The sequence below is a fragment of the Vollenhovia emeryi genome, unplaced genomic scaffold, assembly GCF_000949405.1.
Source record: "Vollenhovia emeryi isolate VEMERY1.0 unplaced genomic scaffold, V.emery_V1.0 DF939175.1, whole genome shotgun sequence".
In the NCBI taxonomy this organism is placed as follows: domain Eukaryota; kingdom Metazoa; phylum Arthropoda; class Insecta; order Hymenoptera; family Formicidae; genus Vollenhovia; species Vollenhovia emeryi.
The window spans coordinates 843,708-863,972 of NW_011967191.1; the positions used below are offsets into that span (position 1 = coordinate 843,708).

At 40.7% G+C, this 20,265-nt stretch overlaps 5 protein-coding genes and 1 long non-coding RNA gene across 11 annotated transcripts in view; 1 reads left to right on the plus strand and 5 right to left on the minus strand.

Moving 5' to 3' along the window:
* The window catches only part of LOC105563453 (EH domain-binding protein 1), an 11,914-nt gene extending 9,893 nt beyond the window's left edge, over positions 1 to 2,021 (minus strand). For 4 of the 5 annotated variants that reach the window (XM_012015064.1, XM_012015063.1, XM_012015062.1 and 1 more), the window contains exons 1-2: positions 598 to 2,021; positions 55 to 262 (exon numbers count right to left, since the gene is read on the minus strand). In XM_012015064.1, the coding sequence (XP_011870454.1) occupies positions 55 to 262; positions 598 to 701 (312 nt within the window). In that variant the 5' untranslated portion in view covers positions 702 to 2,021. Of the gene's footprint in view, positions 1 to 12; positions 263 to 597 lie in introns of those variants that run through there. The other variant, XM_012015065.1, reaches the window with a different exon arrangement.
* Positions 2,022 to 2,128: 107 nt separating this feature from the next.
* Positions 2,129 to 3,956, minus strand: LOC105563452 (protein canopy homolog 2). Its single transcript, XM_012015060.1, has 5 exons — positions 3,650 to 3,956; positions 3,489 to 3,576; positions 3,280 to 3,395; positions 2,647 to 2,853; positions 2,129 to 2,452 (listed from the first exon to the last, which is right to left on the minus strand). Exons 2-5 carry the CDS (start codon positions 3,574 to 3,576, stop codon positions 2,270 to 2,272), a joined length of 594 nt encoding a protein of 197 aa, XP_011870450.1. The 5' UTR covers positions 3,650 to 3,956; the 3' UTR covers positions 2,129 to 2,269.
* Positions 3,957 to 5,024: 1,068 nt separating this feature from the next.
* LOC105563457 (polycomb protein eed-B-like) lies at positions 5,025 to 7,438 on the minus strand. 2 transcript variants are annotated; one of them, XM_012015069.1, is made up of 4 exons: positions 7,355 to 7,438; positions 7,087 to 7,265; positions 6,889 to 7,016; positions 5,025 to 6,786 (listed from the first exon to the last, which is right to left on the minus strand). In XM_012015069.1, the coding sequence occupies exon 4, from the start codon at positions 6,763 to 6,765 to the stop codon at positions 5,488 to 5,490; it is 1,278 nt and encodes a 425-aa protein (XP_011870459.1). In that variant the 5' UTR covers positions 6,766 to 6,786; positions 6,889 to 7,016; positions 7,087 to 7,265; positions 7,355 to 7,438; the 3' UTR covers positions 5,025 to 5,487. The 2 variants fall into 2 exon arrangements, with proteins under 2 accessions (XP_011870459.1, XP_011870458.1); XM_012015068.1 differs by lacking the exons at positions 7,087 to 7,265; positions 7,355 to 7,438 and having other exon boundaries at positions 6,866 to 6,943.
* Positions 7,439 to 8,018: 580 nt separating this feature from the next.
* On the minus strand, positions 8,019 to 8,588 carry LOC105563456. The gene is made up of 3 exons (XR_001009041.1): positions 8,491 to 8,588; positions 8,157 to 8,419; positions 8,019 to 8,053 (listed from the first exon to the last, which is right to left on the minus strand). It is a non-coding gene; the product is annotated as an uncharacterized LOC105563456 (long non-coding RNA).
* A 392-nt stretch (positions 8,589 to 8,980) lies between these two features.
* Positions 8,981 to 13,178, plus strand: LOC105563455 (inhibitor of nuclear factor kappa-B kinase subunit beta-like). The gene is made up of 12 exons (XM_012015067.1): positions 8,981 to 9,171; positions 9,345 to 9,544; positions 9,628 to 9,786; positions 9,875 to 10,092; positions 10,169 to 10,273; positions 10,418 to 10,556; positions 10,627 to 10,815; positions 10,886 to 11,097; positions 11,173 to 11,460; positions 11,536 to 11,685; positions 11,754 to 11,978; positions 12,045 to 13,178. The coding sequence occupies exons 1-12, from the start codon at positions 9,075 to 9,077 to the stop codon at positions 12,106 to 12,108; spliced, it is 2,046 nt and encodes a 681-aa protein (XP_011870457.1). The 5' UTR covers positions 8,981 to 9,074; the 3' UTR covers positions 12,109 to 13,178.
* LOC105563454 (translocation protein SEC63 homolog) lies at positions 13,155 to 17,674 on the minus strand. The gene is made up of 12 exons (XM_012015066.1): positions 17,259 to 17,674; positions 16,493 to 16,595; positions 16,251 to 16,365; positions 16,066 to 16,171; positions 15,583 to 15,806; positions 15,349 to 15,510; positions 15,001 to 15,229; positions 14,775 to 14,920; positions 14,540 to 14,687; positions 13,957 to 14,446; positions 13,593 to 13,884; positions 13,155 to 13,505 (listed from the first exon to the last, which is right to left on the minus strand). The coding sequence occupies exons 1-12, from the start codon at positions 17,380 to 17,382 to the stop codon at positions 13,365 to 13,367; spliced, it is 2,280 nt and encodes a 759-aa protein (XP_011870456.1). The 5' UTR covers positions 17,383 to 17,674; the 3' UTR covers positions 13,155 to 13,364.
* Between the last annotated feature and the right edge of the window lie 2,591 nt (positions 17,675 to 20,265).

A 20,265-nucleotide genomic window follows, 5' to 3' on the forward strand; every position in this document is an offset into this window, starting at 1 on the left:
ACTGATATATACCATTGTGCTGTGTCCGCAAGTGTGCTAGCGTGCCACACTCACGTCTTCGATAACGAACGTCCAGTCCTTGTCCTCGAGCTCGTGCGTCCGTGGATCCTTGAACAGTGTCACAGAAACCGTGTGATTGTCAGGGACCGCCCAGCTGATGATGCCTTTGAGAGGATCGCTCAGGCATGGCTCCCAGTCTAACGGCTCCGAGCTGACTCTCCTACTACGTCTTGTCCAAACAACGCTCAGCTTGTTTGGTTTCCTGGAAAATGCCATGTATCTCTACAGATTTCTTTCCCACCGTCTGATTATCTGTATTATCATCAACATAAACACAGTTCCCTAGAACGCAACACAATGTGCGATATGCGAGAAACCGAATGCAAGACGGTAATTCGTATGATTGAAAGGTTTTTGCTCGCGGAATATTGAAGAAAAAAAATTGCATCGTCCTCTCGGAAAGTAATCGCTTCTGTTGTCAGGAAGAGACGACAATTACGCTCTTTGGACTTTGGTATAAAGGAAGAGACGTGAGTGTTAGTTTGTACTCGGAAGGGTCGCGCGCTCGCGGCCAGGAGCGTCATCGGCGTCACTCACCACTTGGTCGTCGTCTCTAGCGTGACCTCGTGGTAGGAGACGGTGAACTGGAACTTGGCGGCTCTCTTGTTGACCCGCTGCAGGCGCTTCCAGACGGAACTCATGTCTGACGGCGCGGCTCCGCTTGCTACCGCACGGGATTACCGGGATTCGTCCGCGAGGATCGCGAGCGGCCTTCACTGCTGACGCGCGAGCTGGCCGCGCTTTGTCATTTCCGCGAGTGGCACGCGCGCGAGTCGGCCCGAGGACTGACTTAAGGTCGGCCGCGGGCCGCGGCGGGGCGGGGAAACGGAAGGCGAACGATCGCGCTTCCCGGAAACCGACGACGTTGTCTCGCGTCGACGCGCGCCCTCGACGGGGCTACGATCATATGTTCGACGGACGGACAGGGCCTTCCTCTCGGCTCACGAGTGCTCTCGACGCTGCCCGAGCGGACGGACTGTCATTGTTCACGAGTGTGCGTAGCTCACACTCACGCACGCACACACAGAGACGACTGACCTCGGCTGGAAGCTCTCACCCGGGATCACTGTCGCTCCTAAATCTTCCGTCTCCTCACAGAGTCCCGACGAGGACGACAAGCCGAGCAGAAACCCCCGAGCCGAGCGCCAAAAGGTCCTCTCTCGGAAAAGAGGAGACCGTTCTTAGCCAGAGAGAAACCGCGCGCTGTAACGTCGGGAAACGCGACGCGGCGAAAGTGAGAGACAGTGATTGAGGATAAAGAGCGCGGTAGATAACGAAACTATCGCTGATGAAAGCAATGCGTTGTGCTGTAAATTGCAAGATTACGTAACTATCTTACATGGATTCTTTGCTACATGTATATCGCTTATAATACATATTTTTTCATACGCACGTAAACAGAAGACATAAAATTGGATGTTACAATGTTATACAGAAAAAACGATTCTTCGTTAATAAGAAAGTAAATGGGGAAAAAGTTGACATCAAGAGATGTTGTAGTTATCGAGAATATCGATAACGAATTCGCATATTCCCTCCGTAGCGCCAACCCTCGGTTGGCAGCAGTCGGGAATGAAAGTCAGATGTTGAAAATATTTTTTGAACAATTACAATGCGACGTTTCGACCAAGGGTTTAGGTCCTTATCAAGCACACATTCTAAAGAGAGCAAACCAATAATCGGAGTTACACGCTTAACATATAGATACAAATAAAATTATAAAATTAAAAACTAATTTTACAAAAGTAATATGTAAAATGAGACGCAATCAAATATCACGAGTACGATAAAAGATATATGGTTTGTCAGGTGGATACGTAAATAACACATTGCAAATAAATCTTGGACCAGTTACTTACCTTAAAAATTAATCGAGTCATTGTAATATGATATGTAATTAAACTTTCATTGTAATTTCTTCTGAACAAACGACGAATCTATGCACGTGAAGCTAACTTTAATTAAGACCGTTTTGACCAAAATCGTGCTTAAGACAGCTCTTATACGCTTGAGCTACGAATATTTAATTGTAATGCACTTGAAATAATCAATTGCGTCGTCTAACACGTGCAACCGGTAAGAAGTCACGGAACATTTATTATTCATAAAAAGTTTTACAATGAAACACTTGTTGAAGCGAATATTAAATTTCCGCTCCCTTCGCTTACACATATAAACAATATTTGTGTAAAAATTCTTTCAAATGCATTTACAATTCGTCCCTGTCAAAATTGAAATCTGTGTCGACATCATAATCGCTATCATCGTTGTCTTCATCGTAATCGCTGCAGATACGCGAGATTTTTGTGCAAAGTTCCTTTTCCCTGTTCTCTACACCGTCGATGAACAACGACAGTATATCGTCCTCAAATTCCTCCACTATAGCGTGGCACTGAAACCCATTAATCGAGATTAATGAAAAAGAACCTATTTGCGACGCCTTTACTTATGGCATGGCTAATTTTAAGGAAGGTAAGTTAAAAGTTAACAGTTTACACTGTAACTAAGTTAAGTTAAAATTACTTAACTTTTATCTTTTTAACTAGACAACCACCCAACCCTGAAAGTGCAACAAACGGCACTCACGTAATGCTGAAGACTCTTGTTCAAATCGCCGTCCTGAATAACGTCTACTTCGCTCATGATAGGATTCATACCACCCGACGGAGACATGAGGTTAAAGATCACCAGCTGTTTGTCAGATTTTCTCGTCGCTCTCACGTAATTCTCCAGGTTGCTGCAGATGGTCTCCAGCACGGCTGAAAGGTGCAGTTCCGATCGACCTAACGGGATCTTGCAATAACAAATCTCTATGAGAATTGAATGTACAAAACGAAAGAACAGATCTACAAGAACGTAAAAAGTATTCTTGGCCAGACAGCCAAATCTGTCGGAACAGATATCGTCAAATGCCCACTAGAGATTTTGAAGGGAGAAAGACTGCAGATTGCATACAGAAACCGATACGTTCGACATGTTGCCAGCATTTCAGCAGAAATACAACAAAGTCTGCCCATATAACTGGACCTGCTCGGTTTCTGCCGACAATCTGTTGACGGCGTACGTTTTACAGAGTCTATTGCCAAAACGAAAGCCAAATGTGGACACAGATGGCTATGGTTTTGGGGTGGATTTTTGACGAATCTGCTACCAATGTGCCGACATTGTGCTGAGTGACAAAATTAACACGAATAATCTATTTTTTCTTGACGCTCTTACCTTTTTATGTACAGTATTACCCTCTGCGTCCATCCTAAAACTGCCTACGGTGACCAATTTCTCTGGATTATGCCTGAGCACTTCGCTCTCCAATTCGTCCATAGTTGCCCTACAAACTGTCAGCGACAAAAATTATTCTTATTGACGAATTTATGTTCCTTAATTGTTAGATCGATAAGATCCGCCGTATATTAGCATTGCTCTCCTACCTAAACATTTCAAATGCTTCAGATCGACTTGTTGCAGCTCCACGTCGGCAACCATACAGAACAGGCCAAAAAGTAATAAAGTTCTCATCTGCAAGAAAGTGCGAGTTTCAAATCGTGCTGTGTATTTCGCGAGAAAGAGGGACAGAAATAGGCGTACTTACTACGCAATCTTTCACGCGCGAGTCAATTTCGAAGAGAATCTCTTTCGGATTTTCTCCGTTCGGTATCGAAAAAAATCACAATTTTTTTCAGTTATACTTTTCTACCGGAACATGCAAAGTTCCCAGCACCGTGGTATGCGACACGTGTTAAATGTATCTTCTAATCTCGCACATAACAATTCTGTTCTTTATAGCTGAACTAGCTGCACTGGCTCAGAGCTTATCTTTTTCCTTCTAATGTGGAGGAGGGAGAAAGATAAACTCCGAACCGGTACTGTCATCAGTTCAAAGGTTTGTTTACTGTTCCTGCACTGGTGAACTAGTGCAATAAATTACAGTAAGATAAGTATATTTTTTTCTCATTCTGGCTCGCTGCACCAGCTCACCAGTGCAGAAAGAGAAAACAAACCTCATCTATAAAGAACAGACCTAATGTGTAAAGCCCGCTGCAGACGATGCTATTTTTCCTGCTAGATTACTTGCGATTTAGTAAATTATTAGAAATCTTGAGTGCTGAATGGTGCAATGGTAGTAATTTATTAGATTGCAAGCAATCCAGCATGAAAAATAGCATCGTCTGCAGCGGGCTTTACGCTCCATGGGACGTCGCCCTAAAGCCTGTATCAGACTACGGAAATTTGACCAATTAGAGTAAAAGTTACTAGACTTGAGATTAGTAAACTTAACTGTGATTTGTCAAATTTCAATCTAATTCCAACGATATACTGTTTATTAATTTTATTGTTTTTTTTACAAAGATATAAAATAATGCTTAAGGTCTGTGCTATATAAAAGATAATGCAGATATACAACTTACCCTAACCTTAATATCGTCTAACTATATATCTTATATATACATATATATATAATTATTTTAAACAATTTGAAAGAATCCATTGATAATCGAAGAATGGTACTAACCATTGTCTAGGCTGTGTTCGGGGAGACGCTATTAGTACGAAAAGAGGCTTCTATCTTTCTTCAACATGTGATAAGCAACGAAGATAGACCGATACTTTCAGCGGCTCCGCGAACGCACCTTTCATCAGTCTCAAGCTTCGATTTGGCGCGAACATTGTATTAACAATTGATTAAAGGCAATCTGTTTGCCTTAGGGTCTGAGCAGAATGACTGTCTTGCATTCTTAAGTCACAAGACAGTTATTGTGCGTTACTTTAAGAACATAAAACATTGTCTTAAGAGTACAAGACAGGTTCTTCAATAAAATTTTTCACTTTTCACGAGTTCACGCTAGAGGAAAAGATTCATGATTGAGCCCCAGATTGTACAAATCTCTTACGAAAGTTACAGAAATAATCCCTCTATGAACAAATGTTGCTTGAAGTGCATTGCTAAAGATACGCAAAATAAACAATTTTCTATAATGTCATTTATATCATTCTAGAAATACTTTCGTATTTTAATCGAGATTTCTTCAATATAAAATTACAGCTACGTCCGCAATCGTCGGATAGCAGTCCGTTACATTAAAATCTCAATATTCGGCAAATTATTAGGAATGCAAAGGTCCGATTATACACGCGTGTACACATGCTACATTTGCGTTTCGAGATTTGAAATAGATAGATTGTTAAGTTTTGTCCAGATTTTAAGTGAATGCTACAAAAAAATACGAATACTTGCAACTAATATAAAAAGGCACATTTTAGGCCGGTATTCATAGTCGATTTTTATTTCCAAATTATCTTAAGGGTTGCCTTAAGATGCTGATACGGCTCTGTGATTGGTTGAAAACAAATTAAGAGTATACTTAAGATGATCCTAAATATAAGAACGGACTACCGGCCTTAGTCATAATAAAATTGATTCGAGTAGAGTTAATGATCGCGATTCCACCTCCAGATTGTCGCGTCGTCGCAGACGCACAATAGCACGGCGCCATCGCGACTCAGGCTGGTTTGTCGAATTGGCGCGGTGCAACGGGGATGCTGAAGAGACCAACAGCGCGCTTGCCCAGGCTCGTCGACGTCTAAATCCCAAACGTAAGTGCGACCGACCTGATTTCCCAGCGCGATCGTGCGCTGCCAGAAATCCATGGAGAAGCGTATGAACCAAATGTCACACTCTTTAAACTCGAAACGGTGCAAAACCGTCGCGCTCGTTTCTCCATTGCGCAGCTGCGAGTCCTCGAGTCTGCCCGGTTTCCAGCACACGATGCAATTTTCGCAGGACTTGCTCAGGATGAAGTCGCCGAACCATTTCACGCAGTCGACGTAATTCCGATGTACGTCGCGAGTGGTAAAGTCCGGGAAATGTTGGAGTATCGAGTCGAAGGGCCTGCCGTTGCGGGTGGGATTGCAGTGATAGGATTGCTTTATCGCCTCCTGCATGTCCGGCTTGTCCAAGGACCATAACTTAAGGGCGTGATCCATTCCACACGAGATAATCCTTTGGCCTCTTATGTCGAAATCGGCACTCAGAACTTCGTCCCGATGGCCCTCCACGCCGCCAAAGATTGCGATACACACGTCCGTTTTGATGTTCCACAGTCTTAGAGCGTGATCTTTCGACGCGGACAACAGGATGTTCGGGTCCCTGGGATGAATCTTGAGCTCGTTTATCGCGTGCCCGTGGCCAATATAATGCTTGATGCAGGTCATCGTCGCGGGGCTGATAACTCGGATGACACCGCGTGATCCGGCCACTGCCAACAGAGGCTTCCCGGAGTCGTCGTATGTCCATGCGCACGTGTAAAAGTTCTCCTCCGTATCTGGGTCGGCGTAACATTGTTGCAGTCGTATATTTCCACTCTGCGGACATTCGTAGATGCTTACGCGATTGCTACCAACGGAGGCGAATATCATCGGTTCATCCTCCTTCAAATGATAATTGAATTGTACGCCAAACAAGGGCTGCCCGTGATCCTCCTTGACGCTGCAACAGTACTTGTACAGCGGTTTATCCGTCGAAGGTTTGTATTTTGCCGTTTTACTCCTGCGACGACCTTTCCGTTTGTAACGGGCGCTGCGAGTGGGCGTATCGCTACGATGAGTGCCTGCGGTGGAGTTACTCCCGATGCTGCATTCCGTTACGTCGCTGTCATTTTCGCTGTCCTCCTGACTAGAAGCGTATGCCTTACCACTCGATTTTTTCATCTTGATGCTGGTTTTAATTATCTAAACAATATTAACCATTAGTAGCGGGTCAACACAATCCAACATTTTGTATTTTGAGAGAAAATATCACTTAAGTTACCAACAAATCACCCTGCGTCGCACCTCGCTATCTCGGTTTCCTAATTGTACTATGTGACAATCCCAATAACTGGTATACCGCTGTTCAATCCCAGTATTCCTTCTGTTACATTTAGAATTCTGCTTCCTAAAGAAACACAAGCTTGTGTTTTCTGGAATGAAAAATATATTTTAAAACATATAGCGTAAGCTAAGCAAACAAATAAACAAACGAAAAGATACCAGTTTAAATCCAACTAAGAACACCGTTAAGCCTGTATCAGACTATGAATTGAAATTGAGATTAGGGCCGGTATTCATCAGTCAGATCTTATATTCAAGACCGACAAGATCTTAAGATCATCTTTGGATACTCCGTAGCCAAAGTTTCGTACAGCGTCTTTCGATAAACTCAAGACAGTCTTGAATATAAAATAAGAGAAAAATTTATGATACACCTTTAGAACGTAAACTTACAGAAACGTTAGCGGAGAGGAAACGAATATTGTACTTGTGACAAAGTTTCTTCGACTTATGGATCAATCCCATAACATTAAATATCCCATTGCAATTCACTAGGCAGGCTGCACCAGAGAGTACGTAGTATTCATCTATCCTGGCTATGTTAGCTTCTACCTTCAGAATTATTTTGGCGATTTATTAGTAAAACAATGGAAAGCTATTTAATATTGTATTAAAAGTTATTTACACAGAAGGGCTTACTTCTGACAAGGTGTGCGAGGCTCTCGAGTCGAAAGCAAAAATGATAAAATCCACAGAGATATCTGTCCTCGCTTTTACCACGTCGGCGACAGATTCACACTGATGTACAGATATGTACCACTTCCTTTCTCTTGCACTTTGATACAAGCCTTCAGATATATTTTTGCATAGTTCAGCCGATCCTACTATCTGGAATAGATAAATAGATTTGGTTGCAAGATTTGCACATCAAATGCCGCTAATATATATAAGAAATGTTCGGTAATCCGTGACATAAACCTCAAGGTAATATTTTTCATCTGCAAATCTTTTACTTATTTTTTTGCACAATTATCTTTATTACAATTATAGAATTTAGAGCATGTTGTATTAACTAAAGGAAAGTGCCCTATTATGAAATAGGCTCCTAATATAAAACAGCGGAGTTTCTGCTAAATGAATAGGCATCGTTGGTTCCACCATGAATTTATTGCCCTTAGAGTGACACCTGTTTAGTGGAAAATTCATTGTTAGACCGTGTAATTGTCGCGAAAAAAAATTGTAATTGAATTTAGACGTTGAAAACCTGCTATCTCACATTAGAAGCCTACCTCATAATCGACAACTTTCATCAACATGTACATGAACTTGAAACACATGTATTTGACAATGATCCAAGGTTCATGTACACCGCGTTATAGCCAGACACGTAAAAAAATCGAATTAACAAGAAGCTACGTGTGCTCGCTTCTCGTTAATTACAATTAACGAAAGACAAGAGATAATTTAATCTCGTTTTCTCGTGGAAAGCCTGACACGAGGTGAAAATAAAGCCAACACTTCAACGAACAAGAGCGGTGATACTCCTTTTTTCCTAAAAAAAAAAAATACGCAAGACATGCGGGATAGCGAAGCTCTCGTTTTTCTTTTTACCACCAGACGCACCATAAAAGCAATTAAACACTCGCCTCTCCGAACTGTACCGCTCTTAAAGATCTCAGCCATGGCTGTTTTAACGGTGTACGTTTTCCAGCCGCCCAGCATCGCCAGCTGCAAGATGGAGGGACAATCTCGCGCGTGCGCAGTAGGGAAAAACCATAGCAGTCGACACCCTCGAGGATTACAAGTACCAGAGGAGCCGTCGTCAAACAGAGGGAAGAGAAAACGGAGCTTACGGAAGTCGACCGTGATTGGAGGACACCACGGTGCCTCGCTTGATCTGACTGGTCCGCCGTCGGATCATGAATGCGATATATGATAGTCTTCGATAGCATCGTTAAAAAAGCGTTTACGTCACGAGATAATCCACCTTGCGCCGCACTAATGCGTTTCCGCGACAGGAAATCCCGATTGTCGGTGAATTCGACTTGCGGCGTGTAGCGTGCTTTTCTATGGAAAATAACGTGAAAGAATTTTACTCTCCTTATCAGCATGAAGCCACGTCTGCCAAGAGTCATTCGGTCCTCGATCTGATATACACGTTTGTGTGTGACAGCTGAAACGAATTTTACCTCGTACACTCCGAGACAATGTCGAGTGACAGTTGGAAGCTAAACTGTGTTCTGGGTACCGGAGGCTTCGGAACCGTCGAGCTTTGGATAAACGTTCAAAGTGGCGAAAAGATTGGTAATCCTTCAGCATTATTATAAATAACATTACGTAAAAATAACACGCGTATCTTATTTCGATGAATTCTCTGAGAGAGAAGTCACACGCACACCAACTTGTACCGCGCTGTGCAATAAATTGAGAAATACATGTGTATGTAGAAATAATGAAATTGTTAATTGTGGTTTCAGCAATAAAAAAATGTAAATGGAGTTACTCGCAGCTAACGCCAATACAACAAAAGAGATGGGCCAACGAAGTTGAGATAATGAGGCGCTTGAAACATCCAAACATTGTAAGAACAGGATGCGTTCCGTTCAAGCTGCCAAACGTAGAGGAGAATCTGCCGATGCTCTGTATGGAATATTGCAGAAAAGGAGATTTGAGAAAAGTTGTCTTTTTATTTTTGTTTAAGACGATCTTTATGAACTGTTCCATTGGTGGTACCAAGTAATTACGTTTCTTTGCTCGCAGATTTTAAATCGACCAGAAAATTGTTGCGGAATCAGTGAAACGGAAGCGATCAAAGTAATGAGTGAGATCTCGTCAGCCGTGAGCTATTTGCATTCGCATAACATAACTCATCGAGATTTAAAGCCAGAGAATATAGTTTTACAGGATAAACAGAATGTGGTAAGATGTAAATGAGAAAGTGATTTGTATTAACGGCTTGTGTTGTAGTAATTCAATTAAATAATATATTAACTGTAATACATTACAGATCTCGTATAAATTAATAGATCTCGGATATGCCAAAGAGCTTGGAGAGGCAAGCACGACCGCCTCTTTAGTTGGCACGCTAAATTATGTCGCTCCGGAGCTCCTCTGGGGAAAAAAATATAGTTGCTCTGTCGACTACTGGAGCTTAGGAATATTATTTTATGAACTTGTAACTGGAACGAGGCCATTTTTACCAACAATGCAACATACGATGCAATGGTAAAAAGTGAAAAATGTAATGGAATATATTTGTTTTAAAAAAATGACAAGCTCTAAACTTAATGTGATTCTGCAGGATGAAATACATAAAAAATAAGAGTTATGATGACATTCATGCTTACGAGTCAGAAGGGGAAGTCATTTTTGGGACAGACATTCAAAATCCAACTCATTTATCAGAGTAAGAATATATCATTTTCTTATGAACACAATATGTATAGATATTAAGTGTTGAAGTGTTCTATTTTTTTTGTAGAAAGCAAGAGTAAAATTTTTGTTTGATAATTTTTGCATATCCTGAAGGATATAATATTCCCTGTTTCAGTTGCCTCCAAAACAAAATGGTCCACTGGTTCAGGCTGGTTTTACAATGGGATCCACATAAAAGAGGTAAAATGCTTGATAAATTTGGTACACCCCATTCAGTAGTATTTACAATGTTACAGCATGCATTAGCAAACAAGGTATGTATAAAAGCTAAGTATATTTTACTCTTTTCGTGTTTCCTGTTTAATTTGTGTTTTTCATGTATAGATACTATACGTCTTCTGTCTGCCACTTTACAAAATTAATGCGTACGAAGTTAATAGTACTACTACTCTCGGGGATCTTCAATCGTTGATAGAAAGAGATACTGATATTGAAGTCAAGCACCAAGTGTTAACTGACTACAAAGGTGCAATACTGATTGAAAATACTGCGTCACTTGCGTCACAAAGTAATGTATGTGTATTCAACTTGTTAAGTATCATAAGGTAAAAGTTTCTTTAATTTCTTATAATTTGGCTTGCAGGATCACGTTTTCTTTCTCTTTAGAAATGGCTGTTGTTTGATAAAAGATGTACCGAAATTAACTATTCCTACCGCAGTTCAGAAAATGATAGCACAATCAAGAAATGAATTAAATTATGAAACAGTAAAAGATTATTATCGCAATACAATACATTTTATGAGGAAAGAGGTGTATTTATTTCACTTATACATTTTTGCGCTTAATATAAACATGTAAGTTTTTCATACACTATTGATTGCTACAAAATTGTAAAATTGTAGTGTTAGATAATATTTCGCATATTTCAGAGACTTGCTACATCAAAAAATCGACAGATTTAATACAAGCATGGCAGAGACACTGGAAAGTACAAAGAATCTTACAGAACAAGTGCATACAAGTCGTACGAAATATATAAACATAACGGATGTAGATGCAACTAATACAAGAAAAGTACACATTCTTTTTGACAAAGTTGATAAATTGGCTAGTACAGCCGATCAAATACAGATGAAGTTTATGTCTCTAAAAGAAGACAATGATAGATTGAGAGATCAAGCTCAAGCTATTGATTATATAGGAAATTTATCGAAGCTGTAAGTATGTGTTACTGGTGATTATTATAATAAAATATAAACATTTTAATATTCTCTCTTATATTACTTTTATAGGTCTGATAAGATATGTGACATATATCTAAAATTTAAGAAAGAGAATCCACATAAAACAGCAAAACCACTGGAAATGTCGAAATTAGTGTTTGCATTTGTGAATGCGCGTGAGACGCAACTTCATGATAAAAATATAACTGATATTGCAAGGTATTAAACATTTATTTAGGAATAGTTGTAAATACAGCTCATATACTTTCAATATATATTTTAAACAGGCAGATAGATAAATTGCAAGATAAACTGTCAATACTAGAAAAGGGATTTATTTCTGTTACTGCCTTGACAAAATCATATTGGGAGGAACATCAAACAATCGCACTATCGGATACTAACAGTGTCTCTGAATCTAGCAACCATCAATCCTTAAATATCTTTACCACCGAATTAGACTTCCAATCAGAGGACAATGTGATATATGATAATTTGGTCATGCGCTACAGGTACGTCTACTTTTCTTATAATATTATTCAAATTTTCTTACAATATTATTCAATCTATCGTTTTAGGTTGGACAATTTGATGACTCAAATACAGAAAAAATATGTTGAAGTGGTTAAATTAGACCCGTGATCGAAGACACCACGCAAATATAACATTCATGTTATGAAATGATCTAGCATACGAAGCATTTTAACTTCCATTTTTTTATACATTTCAATCCTTGAAGTCTGTTTATGTAAATGTGCGTGGAACATAATGCCGTACACCCCACTTAATATTAGCGTGTTTATCAGTTTTAACAAACGTATAAACAGGTTTGTTGAACAGTTGCTCCAATTTTCTTGCTTGATACGTGTCGCTCTGACCTGTTCAGAAAAGTTTGTATAAAGTATTTTTGTAATTTTAATAATTTTTATGAAAAGAGACTGACTTTACAATTATCTTACGTACGCGCAGTATATATAAAAAAAATAATTTGTATAAACACATTTTAGAAAGATAAGAAAGTAGTTTTTTTAAATATCAAAAGGTCGATAGATTAAATATAAACATTCTTATTTGGCTCAATACACAATTTAAATAAAAATGTGAACTTGTATGTGCAGTATAATTTTGTTAATTTGATTTTGAGATTTATTGTTTCTTAAACAATAACTTACCTTTTTCAAACGCAACAACCATATTTAGGGAAAGGTAGAGTATAAAATAGATTTTTAATATCTGAAATAGTTGTGATATTAAATGTAAGCAACGAATATATCCATGGTATGAAAAATGTGATATGTACTCACTTGCATTGCACGAAATATTACACTTATTATTCTCATCGTTAACGTATATCAGATATCTATCTAGTTGTCGATATTCTTCCAGACTGTCTTTGCGATAGATCAGCGAGTACTTAAAATTTGTCGAGTCTACGATAAAAAGTGCAACGGTTGAGTGATCTTTTGTATGCTCTGTATGTGTGTGTAGCTTAAATATCTTTTACCACTTTCGCTAACCCAGATTCTACGATACCTATTACTTTTGTAGTCGTTGAACATGAAGAATACGGTCGCTCAACGATTTTAACAAGAGTATTTTATTGTAATATGGATAGGTACAATATTTTGTACTGATATATTTTATTAGAAAACTGTATACAGATCTCAATTGAGAATTGAACAACGATGTTAAAATAAATATTATGTTCTTTATTCACTATTACTTTCTCCACACTGACAAATCTTACACACCAGACTATTTTCCTAGATTGTCCACATACATCAACGATTATGCAATTCCACGTATAAAAGTCCATTGTACATTAACTTGAGAAGTAAAAAAAGAGGAAAATGCGGACTTTTAGAATATCTATTCCGATCACGTGTGAGAAACAGATATTATTCATTGTCACTAATGTCCTCGTCGGTTGTGAATTCGGAATGTTCGTCAGCTGCATCCACATCTTCCGCAGTTTCTTCGTCCGAGATGTCCCATTGCGGATGTTCAGTCGGTACTTCTGGCGCCTCCTTCACGTCCAACTGTAAAGCATGTCGTATCGTTGCAAATACAAGTAAGATAAGAAACGAGGCTTTTTGCCGGGCTACTTGAATTGTTTTATCACTCACTTTAATGTCTTGAGCTTGATCAAAGCCCAGATACGAATCGCTACGTAGACACACGGTGAATGTATAAAGGCCTGGCCAGCGTGGTGCCGTGAATCTTAATTGAATCTCCTCAAATTGTGCTAAGGATGTGACGTGTATAGGGGTTGTTAACAGCGTTTGACTTTTGCGATCACAGATATAGACCCACCAATACTCTTGCTTAACATCGGGAAAGAGCGGACTGTGCACTTCATGTGACAAATTACTCCTTCCCTCTAGCACTCTCTCCCGCTTGGAAATTCTCTGTTGGAATCTGAAAGAGAATGAAATGTTAAGTTCTGTTTAATATACGACGTAAAAAATAAGTATAACATATTCGGCTTACTTTTCCCACTCGGTATCGTCGTCATCGAGAGACGCGTCCTTTTTGTCGTGACTGTCCTCGTCGTCGCTTCGATCGCTCTCGGCTTCACTGTCACTGACGTCCGATAATTTCTCCTTGGAAGACTCTTTCTCCATCTTATCGTCCTTCTTTCTCGCATTAGGGGTATTGCTGTGCTGAGTATTGTTAGCCACAACTTGAGACTGTGCCTGCGTATTTTTAGCTGGCGCTAACTTTTTGTTAGTACCCTTTTTATGCGACTTCTTTTGGCCCTTCTTTTGCTTGAGCCATGCCGGCTTTGCGGTTTTCGCCGATTGATTTTGTTCCTCTGAGGCTTCTTCAATCTCACCGCCGGTTTTGTTATCATCGATCATCGTTTGTTCGTTAATAGAATCATCTCCAAAGAGATGCTTCATATTTTTTCGCGTGAGCGATACCGTTACCGTTACAATAGCACCAGCAGTATATACGGTAGGATTCTCATCATCGATTACTACAATAATATAAAGAATATAATACCACAAATTACGCTGCTCTAACATTTTACAAAAATTAAGGAAAATAATTGATATAAACATTCAATTACCTTCGGATCGTACTTTGAAATCAATGTACGGCATATTTCCAAGAACCTTCATAACGTCTTCGTACTGACTGTCTGACAGATTTCTAAGTATCAGTCTTCGCTCCTCTCCCTTTAATTGTGCAAATTGTTGAAGACTTTTGATTTGACGCTAAGGAAAAGCCACAATGTTGTTACGTCGTTAAGTGATCTTCATAAAAAAAAATAACAAAAGCATCATCGCGACGGTCGTTAATACCTTCTTCGCGTGGAAGTATTTTAAATTGTCCTCCGTTATGTGTGGCAATTGAAGGAGAGGATTTTTAAACTCCCAGAATCCTTGAACGATCATTGGACACAATTTCATACAGTTCTCTATAGTCATTATGGTTGGTACTCGCGGTACTAGAAAAAAAATCCATTGAATGTTCATTTTGTGTATACAATGTGTGTTACAAAGTTATATTGAGGATAAAAATACTTACCTCTTCTGGCGTAAGCTAAAAGTATAACTTGATGAACACAAGCAACCATTTCTTGAATCAAATATGGACATTTCTTTACTATATACTGTCTATCTCTGTCCAATGTCTCAGGATTGAGTGGTATACGAGATAAATGCGCATGCAGTAGTGCTCTAGCTTTAATTGAATACAAGTGGCATAACGGCACCTCCTTGTTTTTCTCTCCCAAGTTAGGTAGTTGTTTGATAAGCTGAAATATGCAGAAATATATATAGTAAAATTGTTATTCATCCCTAAAGGCCTGTGTCCACGATGCTAGAGCTTGGACACGGGCCTTGAGAAAGATTAGGAAATCATGAAAGTGATTACCGAAGGAACTTCTTCGCTATCAGAATGTCTCTCGACTATCTCTGCGTTACGTTTCTTGAAGAATTCGAAGGAAGCAGCGAGTATCATGATGACTCTCTTCAACGACATAGACGGCGTTTTAACGAAGAAAAAGTAGTACATCTCGGTCGTTGTCAGGAGAACCTAGAGATAAAAGTATATGTAAGAGCTGGTAATTTACCACGAGTGAAAATTTGGCATACAAATGCCAATTACTTGATCACCAGTGTAGCGAATACTCTTGTACCACCACATTCCTACAACCGTCGGTAAAGCAACCATGAACACTAATCCGTACAGTCCTAAAACCCATACTGAATTTTCTTTCTCAACGATCCAGGAAGGCAAAGCTATACCAAAGCTCATTGCCCCTGGACCATCCGGATTTCCGTATTTTTCCCAGTTTTTTCGCGCTTCGTCGTCCGTTAAAGCTTGGTAAGCTATTTGTGTTAATAAAAACAAAACAACCGTTAGTTTTTATCAAAATTCAGGGCATTAGTGGTAGCAACTTAATTCCCGAATAATCTTAAAAACTCAATATCACATAATTTTTAACTGTTATAGGATTAATTTCGAGTTTGGAGACTCTAACGATCTTTGTTGCCCGTTTCTGTGCTACATTACCATCGTGTGCAACGTGTTAAAAATTTATTAATTATATTTACACCGTACAGATCGGCGCGGACAGTTGCTCCTTACCTTTAGTTAATTTCATAAAAGCTTTCTCATTTCCCGTCTCCTTATCGGGATGGAGAATCAAGGAGAGCTTACGGTAAGCTTTTTTAATCTCACCTTGGGAAGAACCCTGCAATCGGGACGTGGGCATTCATTTCTGTTACGCAACGAAGCTAACGGTGCATGTAGAAATTCCATTTTATACTCACAGGTGGTATACTTAGTATTTCGTACGGATCGAAGTTTGCCATTTCATAATCAAATTGGGACACCTTGTAAGCTAGGAATATCAAGATAACCCATCCCATAATGATTAGAAATTTCCTGTAACATAAGAGGAGCAACTAACTTTTAGCTTTGTAACCATTTTTACGATGCATAAACATATTCCGTGTTACATTGCACATATAAGACCTAACAAAATCTCCAAAAGTGACGTGCAACAACTTACACAAATAAAGCCTTGGTTTCCTTCCAAGGCTTGTTCGCCTGAAGAATAATCTTTTTCTTTTTGCACCCATCGCATTGGCACTCTTTGGTTAACTGGTCAGGATCTGAAGAAAATTTGAATTAATATTATTCCTACAATCTTTACATTTTGCCTGCTCGTCGCTCAAACGATACGCCACGAGATTTTCGTACAAATGTCGACCCGAGACACAGGATAAGTGTGCCTTGAACTTGTGTGGTCTGAGGAATCGTAATGTGTCCACGTACGACTTGAAGCTACCTAATTTTCTAAAGACACCGGGATTGTAGAATCGAACAAACGGCCGGACAATTCGCTCGGGCAAGTTTATCCTCGCGGTTCTGGGCGAGTTCGGCGCTGCGCTGCCGCGAAAGATCGGAGCAAGGTGGAGCGCGGCGTGAATCGAGATTGTAAACGGCACTCGTCGCGCTCGTGTAGATCATTACCGCGCCCGAGCGTAAATTGCACGTTAACGTGTAAATTAGAGCGCGCACCGAGGCTTGTTTACGGTCAATCCTTAAATCGAAGGGTCGCCTCGAACGCTTTTACGAATTACCTCTCAGCCAGTAAAATGATCTAGCATTCGTACGGATCGCTCTTTTGGCCAAGTCATTTTTCGACATGCACTCGCGACGGCCGTAAATACAAGAGTAGACTCGTGAACGAGCCTTGGCGCGCTAGCTGCGGAATTCGCTGTTATTTACAGAATTTACCCCGATCCTCCTGCGTCTCTCTCTCTCTTTCTAACCTTGCTTCGGGCAACGTGGCCAGAGGTAGTAAGTCCCGGGTACCAGCAGTAGCGCCAAGAACGAGAGCAGAAAGTAAAAGAAGGTCCCTCCGCTCTCGTCATACTGAAACTTCTGTCCACTCATCGCTCATTAAGTACTGCGGCGTTGTTTTAAGTAGACCGTATAAGTACATTCATTCGTAACATTATCCGGGCTCGCGCGGGCTGCGGGACTCACGGACGTGCCGTACGACATGCAAATCAACAGTTAGCGGGACTGCCCTGTCAAGACTGCCAACTCAGCACCGCGCGCGCCTCAGCCGCACTCCAGTGCTCCACGACTCGACGCTCCACGGCGCCCCACGGCGCGTCAGCCGGCTACCGTGCCGTGCCGTGCCGTACCCGTGTGACTTCCGTCACTCGTCGTCCCGACACTCCGCGCGCACTATCGACTCTGACGCGCGACACCACTGACGACACTGACGACACTCACGGCGATCGTCGACGACGAGGATCCTCCCTTACGGAAATGCAAGCCAAATAATTACCCAGTGAGAAACGACGTCGACGATGTCGAATTCCACGTCAATTCCCTCCAGATAGCACACGCAGTTCTATGAATGTTCTTCTCAAGTGCAAATTAATGTTCTTCATTTCGGAATATCCCAATCGAATGTTCTACAAATATATACAGATTGTTACAGTCCCATACAGCACCAAAGCTTTCGGAAACATTTCAGAAACATTGCGACATCGCAACAATGTTCTCTGCAACAAAGCTTTCAGAAACATTTCGGAGAACATTGTTGCAATGTTTCTGAAATGTTTCTGAAAGCTTCGGTGCTGTATGGGATTAGTCGTATATTCGTAACAAAGAAGAAGATTTTTCTAATATTCGTCGGGAATGTCTTTGGAATATTCGTTCAGAATAATTTTTGAATAATCATCGAGTTGATGTATTGCACATTGTTTATTGTGTAATACACTTGTCTTAAGGTGCCATTTCATAGAGCGAAGAAAATGGGCTGGCGCCCACTCTACCGATTTTCGCCAAAGTAACCACGTATAAGTGAAATTTAAGCACATGTATGAAATGTTATGGATGAACTGGTTTACAAATTTGTGACTAAAAATACCAGATTCAATTAAATTTTTTATTATATTCCTGTATTTTTGATGAAACCAAAGGAAAAAGTGTAAATTTTATGTAAAAACTCATGAAAACCCAGGCAAATTTACCAAGAAATAAGTAAAATTCCTTTGTAAATTGATTTCTATCAATATACATAGCGCTCGATCGTGAATCTTTTCCTCTAGCGTGAATTCGTCGAGTGCTGTTTTTGTTTCCAGTCATTACGTCCCAGATAGCAATGTACGTCATAAAGATATCCTTAAGGCCACTTTTACACGCGCATGTCTAAAAGATAACTTAATGCCGTCTTAAAGATGACTTACAATTAGACACGAATGCTATCTGGGATTTCTGCAAGGGCCGTCGCCGCCCGCGGGAGGAGCCAGAGTGCGAGAAATGGCGCGGAGGTCCAATTGACGAGAGAAAAAAAAGGGAGAGACGTGCGTCGCTCGCGACCTACGGTGACCCACGAACGGCCGATAAGAAACGAACGAGACTCTCTTGATTGCGCTTGATTTGTATCCCCCTTTCGCGTTTCGTACGTGTCAGCAGCGTGCAGTTAGAACGAACGTATACACGCGCCAGGGGCTTTTTTTTTACGTTTCCCGCATTTGCGCGAAACGAGCAGGGAGTGCAGGGACACGGGATTGCGAGGGAGAGAGAAATCGAGCCAAACTTTTTGTGCGTTGACGAGTCCACGCGTGTATTCTGACGCAACCGTTTCGGACTCTTCGAGCCGCGCTCGAAATAAATCAGATAACGTATCTTTTTGGACTTTGTGGCGAGAGAGCACGACATGTTGAGTGCAACGAGAGGAAAGATCGAGTGCACATAGCGGGAGACTCCCGTGTTTTGCCGCCGCTGAGTAACGGGTTTTTTTTCCCCATACGGTTTTTTAATATCGTCGACGAGCCTGACGCTGCAGCCGCGCGGTGCGTGAAGAAGGAGGAAACCACGAGCCTCGCGTCGCACGCCGTGAAATTCGCCTGATTTGGAGCGAGAAGGAGGGAGGGGGGCAGAAGTATCCTAATGTAGAGCAATAAATCCCCATCCGGTTGTTTCACGAAGACTTGCCCGTCCGCGAGTACAGCACTTCTGGGAGCGAGCAAGCTCTGATTAATCCGTCAATCGATAATCAAAGCTGCCTTCCTTTTAGAGAACACACAGTCGACGTTTTTCAATACAAATCGACACGTGTCAACTCGCTCTCCATTTAGAATTTGCATTCAAACTCAATCGACACCTTTCGACTCCCGCTCACGGGAGGAGAGTGTTAAATTTTTGACCGAAGGCCGCATCCGCTCCGAGCATTTCGAGAGAACCTTTTGTAAGCTATATGTAAACCTTAGACCTCCGCGAAATAGGGCGTAAAATCAAATAAGGTAGACTCTTTAATTTGTTGCAGGGATTCAAAATCTTTAATATTGCGCACGGTACAGTTCAATGTGAACTTGGTCAAAGTACACAATACCTACTAACTTGATCCAATTGTCCGTCAATTATAAAACTAGTTGGCCAAAGTAAGCGCAAGACGTAATAATCGCAAGCCAATATACCGCTCTCAAGCCCCTAGCAGCCAAAAAGTCAAATTCACAGGCAGTCCCTCGCCTTCCAACGCACCCAACACCAAGTCTCTGTTTTATTACTACTCTCTGTAATGGCTCGCAACGAACTCTCTGTTTTCTCATGTTTCTCGCAAGCCTTTTATTTGTATTTCACGCATGACCCCGCGCAAACACCAACTGTCTAAAATCCCCCTGTTGGCCCACGTCGTATTACCTATTTCTATTTTATAGATTATAGCTATCGGAAACTGTACTTTGCCCCTTACACTTTTCTAAAACGAGAAATGATTCATCGAAACGATGTCGATTCGATATTGAAAGGATACACTTT